General features: G+C 31.1%; 1 protein-coding gene across 1 annotated transcript in view; it reads left to right on the top strand.

Moving 5' to 3' along the window:
• The window catches only part of LOC107449050 (caspase-3), a 36,313-nt gene extending 34,102 nt beyond the window's left edge, over nucleotides 1-2,211 (top strand). Inside the window, exons 8-9 of the mRNA XM_071183867.1 lie at nucleotides 181-386; nucleotides 1,865-2,211. Coding sequence (XP_071039968.1) covers nucleotides 181-386; nucleotides 1,865-2,106 — 448 coding nt within the window. The 3' untranslated portion in view covers nucleotides 2,107-2,211. The remainder of the gene's footprint in view (nucleotides 1-180; nucleotides 387-1,864) is intronic.
• Nucleotides 2,212-6,471: the final 4,260 nt, after the last annotated feature.

Raw genomic sequence — 6,471 nt, 5'->3', positions numbered from 1 at the left:
TATTTGACCAGGTAATCCAAAACATTGCTAGATGACTTCCTATTGTTTGGCAGTAAGCTATTGTTACCAATCAATCTAAAGAAAAACTTTCAAATTCTTATTTTTAATCAATATATATGAAATGTTCCTTCACTGGGTAGTGTTCCTTCACTGGTCGGTTTACCCTAGATGACTTTTTCACTTATTATTTTGGATTTTACAGGCTTGTCGTGGAAATGATTACGATCCAGGAATAAGCATTTTCTACAACATTTTGGCATCGGATTTGTTTCCTAGGGTATGGGCGCAGCCACAGGGGAATAGCTTGCAGCACATGCGTGAAACAGTACAGTCTTTCAAAATCCCAGTGAAAGCGGACTTTTTAATTGCTTATTCGACATCACCAAGTTAGTAATATTTGTTTTGCATACTTATAGGGTAAAGGTGGTATCAAAGTATTTAAAATATTTAAAGAAAGTAAAATTAATTTTTGTAATTCATGATTAGTTTTGCAACAATGTATAAATCAAGGTTTTAATGTCGGAATGAATTACTCACTGAGATTGTTTTTAATTATTCTAAATAACTATACATAAAATAAGCTAAACTATTGAACTCAGAACACATCCCTGAAAACTTTAGATATCTTTATCTAAAAGAAGATTGTCAGGATCCTAACGAAGATTATTTCACCACCTAAACTTTATTACATTGTCATTTTATGGTATTATGCAAGATTTAAAAAAGAAAACAATAAAAACCTTCATAACTAATAACTTTTTTGGTGGAAAAAATCATGAATCCAATGTAAGCACTTGAATGTTTATGTATATTGTGTTATTATCTAGTAGAAGTTCCGAAAACCTGCAAAATACCTATTTAAGTATAATACTACTAAAGAATTTTATATAAAAACATCAGTTCTGGAGATAAATTTAAAGAAGGTTTGCTTATATATCTGCTACTCTGTTACTGATAATATTTGATAATATTTAATTAATTTTCAAGAAAACGGTCATAAAAGTGTCTTTGCCAAATGCACGTATTTGATAAGTTCTAGTATCTAGTTTAAAATAAACTAACTATTTACAATTACCATAAAAATATCCTGGTACTGCTATATGGTGTGTAAAATGAGAAATAAAATGTTTTCCGGCCAAAAGAAATGAATTAGTTTTATTCTTATTGGCGCATTACTACTGAACACTCCAGCCCGTCAATATCACGGGAGCGAGAAATAGCGAGCGAAAACTCACCCCGTCATTTTCGAGGGAGCGAGAAGGAAGGAGTTAAAACACGAGCATTCTCTAGAATATCTAGATGCTTTTATAGAATAGCTTGAAAGTTTGACAACATTTTGAGAATTCATATATATACTTTACCTAAGTATTGTATATAATACCTAGACTATCTGTAGAATGACAAATACTCTTAGGCAAAATTATTTAAAAAAAGGGTACTGATAAAGCAATCCTTCTTAAAAATATGGATGCTATTCAGGAAAAAAAATGTAAGCTATAAATATCCTTTATTCAAAGTAAGCTTGTTATTCGGTTTGTCTTTTTCTAAAATACCCAGGCAATATGGTAAATATTCTCTCATTTTATACTTTGCCAGTCTGTCATTCGAAATTCTATAGAGTGCCATGGTAAAGTATTAAATGTATACTTTTCCGGTTTGTAAATTGGTGTTCTATAGGACGCTTGATGTATATCATATTTCGCCGGTTGTCATGTATTTTTTTTTTAAAATGCCATGGCCATAAGCTATTTGTAAATGCTTAAAAATTTATCTATATGCAATTTGGTGTTTTGTAGAATGTTTTGGCGATGTGTGTTAAATAATAAAAAGAAAAATCCATAAGCTGAGCTTTTCTTTTTTGCAGAATTCATAGCTTGGAAACGAAATGGAAAAGGATCATGGTTCATCCAATCCTTATGTGAAGTATTAGAAAAGAGAGCTGATGATTCGGATTTACTTTCAATGCTAACTGTAGTTTGTCGGAAAGTTGCTTACGAATATGAAAGTCTTGATACAGGTAGTACAGAGACAGATAACAAGAAACAAGTACCTTCCACGTATTCAACTTTGACAAAAATGGTGAAATTTCCGCCAAAGAAAAATTAGATGAAATGTGGCTGCAATCTATATTTCAGCCAAAGAAAAATTCAATGAAATGTGGCTACAATCTATTCAATCTACAATTTATATAGAAATAAATTACTTGCACTTATTTTTAAAGTTGTTATCGATAAAGTTAGTAAATTTTACGGACAGCACACTTTCATTCCGTAAACATGAATTTAATTTGAGGAGTCTTAATTGAGGTACTAGGAGATGAAATAGTACTTTAAGCTAGATGTGATAATATCGATATATTGTAAAGCTCCGATATTTTATTAAAAATCGTGATAACAATTATAGTAATCGTGAAAAGTATTTATGCGATAATTTTGTTTTTAAAGTTGCTTACAGATATGAAAATTACTCAATAAAACGTACAGAGACCTCCATCGTAATTAACAAAAATTATATATCTCTACTAATGAATTTTCTAATATATATTGATATTATATGTTATATATTTCTAATATATTGTCTAATATATTTTCTAATATATATTCTAATAATATTTCTGCTAATTAAAAATTAACTTAAATGTGGTTATGTTGCCAAAGTTTTTCATGTAAACCATTAGTCTTTCTCTGCTGCAATCTAGAATTTTATATAGAAATAAAATATTTTACTCGTACTTGTTAATAAAGTTGTTATTGATAAAGTTACTAAATCTCACACAAAATAAAACTTCATTGAATAAATTTATTTTTTAAATGATGAATCCTCCAAAAAAAACGGGGTAACCACAATGTGAAAAATGTGGCAAGTAGTTTAGCTAAGAGAATAAATATGTAGTTAGTTTGGGCTACATCTAGGTGATATCGTGAAGCACCGATGTATTTTTTTAAAAATATCATGTAACGATATTTTGAATAGTATTTAATATTTTTACAAGATCGATAATGATAATAACAATGTCTGATACTGAAAACGATAAATCTGATAATATGGCTAGTATTATCGATAAGGATAATCACTGAAGCGATATTATCGTGAGAGTTTATAAATTTGATTTCGGTGACGGTGATTTTATAAAACTGAAAAATAACTTTATTTTTTTTTTTCAATTGGAAGAAAATTGTGATACTGTGTGATATTGATATTATCTGGGATATTAAAATTCGGTATCTCCCAGCAGTATTTTGGGCTGTTAAGAGTACGAAATGTTTAGATTTTTATTTCTTTTATTTTGCCATATTTCTACAACTGATAACGCGAAATCAAATTTCTTAAATGCATTTATGAAACTCACTTCTCCAAAGATAATTTCATGAAAACAATAAAAGTTACTGATTTATTATTTCAATTTATCAACGTCAGAAAATTAAAACAAAAATACAAGCGAGGATTGTTCAGATAGTTACAGAGATTAGAAAATTTCAGCAAATAAGTATACATTCGTACTTAGAATTCATTAAAGAAACCTTTCAAAGTAAGCTTATTAAACTGGGTAACAAATTTTTTGTTGCATTTCTACAAATGCTTGATCCTGCCTAATGCTGGTGTGGAAATTTCAAATCTGAATTTGTCGAAATGTACAAGTTAAAAACGTTTTATATAACGAGGTGTTGCGCAAATGTTGGTACAAATTTTTAAGGGAGTTAGGGGACATCATCAAGATAAAAATTGCATAAGAATACATGCCCGGAAATGTCATCGTAAGAGGTTAGGGGCGCTTCTCTATTATGACCTGTTCAGAAGCACATGAAGAAATGGGAAGTACCCTTAGTGGCGTAAGACGATATTTCTGGGCATGGGTTTCTATGCAATTTTAATCTAGTTGATGTTTCTTAAGTTTGTTAAAGTTTGCCACAACATTTCTAGTGACAACTTGTCATATATAATAAATTAAGAATGTCATATATAATAAATTAAAACGACAAAGAATAAATTAAAAATGTCATTTAAAAAAATGTAGCTTGAAGAGAAAAACCGATTGCAGATCAGAACTCAGTGATACGAAATATCTGTTAGAGAATTTCATGCATCAGAAAACATAATAGCTCTCCGGTGTTTTCAATGAGAATTAAACCCATGATTTATTCATCGTTACTGCACCAAGTGCCAAATTCATCAGGCTTCTCCTGAGCACCTCTTGAATTGCATGGTACTCTCTAAGGAGGATCTCTTTAGCAATCCTCTTCTGGTCTTCGACTTCCTTTCAGTCAACGAACTCGTGGATCTTGTCGGACTCCGTCAGACAGAGAGGATAAACAACAGCAACAACTCACCGCTTGTTATTTATTTTATCACAGTGCTGTGGCGGAGCAAGTTTTGCGAAGGGGTGATATGCAGAATATTCATTTTATGTAGCAGTTCTAAGGCGTGCATTAATGTAGAAAAGAAAATGTTAGCCCATTATCCTTATTTTCAACTTACTCCTATTTCGAGGAAATTGAAGACCTTGCTTCAACTCGAGAATTGCTTCTACCCAAGTCAAAAGTTTTGATGGTTTTCCATTGATGAACCAACATAAACTTGATGGAAACCATCAATAATTCCATCATGAACCATTATATTTTTTGATTTTAACCAATACAAGTAACCATCACCTCAATGTAGGAATTCGGACTGATTTATGATGGTCCAACATAAGAATAGCAAATTGTTTTGATGGTTTGTTTAGTTGAAACATCAGGAATTTCCATTAAACCATCATGGAAATGTATAGTTGGAACCATCACGGATGATCATGGATTGTTGGTGCATGAGAGTCAAACTGCTCACGATGATTAACCATAGTATTAAAGTAGCATTTTCCATTAAGGAATGAGGGAAGTTTATTGGCATATGAAAAACTACGAACAAGTAATGGAAAAGGCTGAATGATGGTGACTATCAAATGATGTTGGACCATCATGAATCGCACTGAAACCAAGATAAACCATCAAAATAACTACGAATACGCAATGGAAAAGGCTGAATGATGGTGACTATCAAATGATGTTGGACCATCATGAATTGCACAGAAACCAAGATAAACCATCAAAATGTTTTGATGGAACCATCAGGAATTTTGACTCGGGCTGAGGCATGTTCAACTGAGTGGAGCTTTGGATATGAAAATATACAGTATGGACAACCACCATCGAAAAATTGCTGCTCCATATCACATGCATGATTAGAGCACTAATTAATGAGTTCCATCGATTCCAGGGATGTATTTAATGGCATTGACGTATGTGTTACAGACAAATCAAAAACGAAAGGTAAACTCATATTTAGCTGGTTATAGTGGGGAATACCAATCCTATTAACCCTGAAGAATTTCCCAACGTTTTAACCTATAACTATGTAAATGAACAGAAAAAAATAGTAAAGATAGCCACATATTTTTACCCGATTACCTCATATAAACCTAAATTCATAATACGGATTTAAAAACAGAGGAAACAGTATAGTTTTAATTTTATTTTGACTTCATGATTAGTTCAATAGATGTGCCACATTGGATTTGATTTCGAATAAAAGTCCTCTGAATTGAAGTTTTTATAAAGTTCTATAATCTTAATCGTTAAAAATTATAATACTAGTTTCTGTTCGGAGTAATCTTCTTTTGGTGGACTGCCAATAGCGAAATTGTATTTAAATTCCTCATTCATATTATTCATTTATTCATTTTTATATATTCCCCCCCCCCCATATTCAGATATCGAAGACATTCTTCTTCTTTTTAATCACTACTATCTTTGGCCGTAGTTAAAAAAAAATTCAGCATATTTAAAAAATTCATCCAAATGGTTTTCTTTTTAAGTACTGCTTTATTTGATCAAAGTAGAATTTTTTCTGATTTTAGAAATTGCGCGCACAGATTTTTCTTATAGAGAACTGCTGTCGGTGGTTGAAGTTAAATTTTCGACAAATTTAGAAACAGTGCGTAGAGGTTCTTTTTCAGAGTACTGCTGTCTTGGTTAAATTTTCGCCAAATTATGAATTCCAAGCCATTGTTTTTTCTTTTACATTACTGCTGCCTTTGGTCGAAGTTAGATTTTTTTTTTTTACCAGATTTAAAAAATACAACCAATTCTTTTTTTTTTAAATAATTCTATCTTTGATTAAAGTTGAATTTTTATTAATTTTAGAAATTTCGAACAAGGATTTTTCTTCAAGAGTACTGCAGTAAGTGGTTGGAAGTTAAATTTTTGCCAAATAAAGAAACTGTGAGTAGAGGTTCTTTTTTCAGAGTACTGCTATCTTTGATCGAAGTTGGACTTTTTGAAATATTTTTCCGTTTCGTTCTTAACCTGCATAGATTATAACCAAGTCTTTCTTTTTTTGAGAACTTGTTTAGAAAGTTGAGGAGTTGATGTAGAAGACCTCAGTATTTTCGACTCAAAGTCATCTTCGCTACTCAGGTAGAGAAAATCATCTTCT

The sequence above is a fragment of the Parasteatoda tepidariorum genome, chromosome 8 (genome assembly GCF_043381705.1).
Source record: "Parasteatoda tepidariorum isolate YZ-2023 chromosome 8, CAS_Ptep_4.0, whole genome shotgun sequence".
Taxonomy (NCBI): Eukaryota; Metazoa; Arthropoda; class Arachnida; order Araneae; family Theridiidae; genus Parasteatoda; species Parasteatoda tepidariorum.
This window is presented reverse-complemented; position numbering and strand designations above follow the sequence as displayed.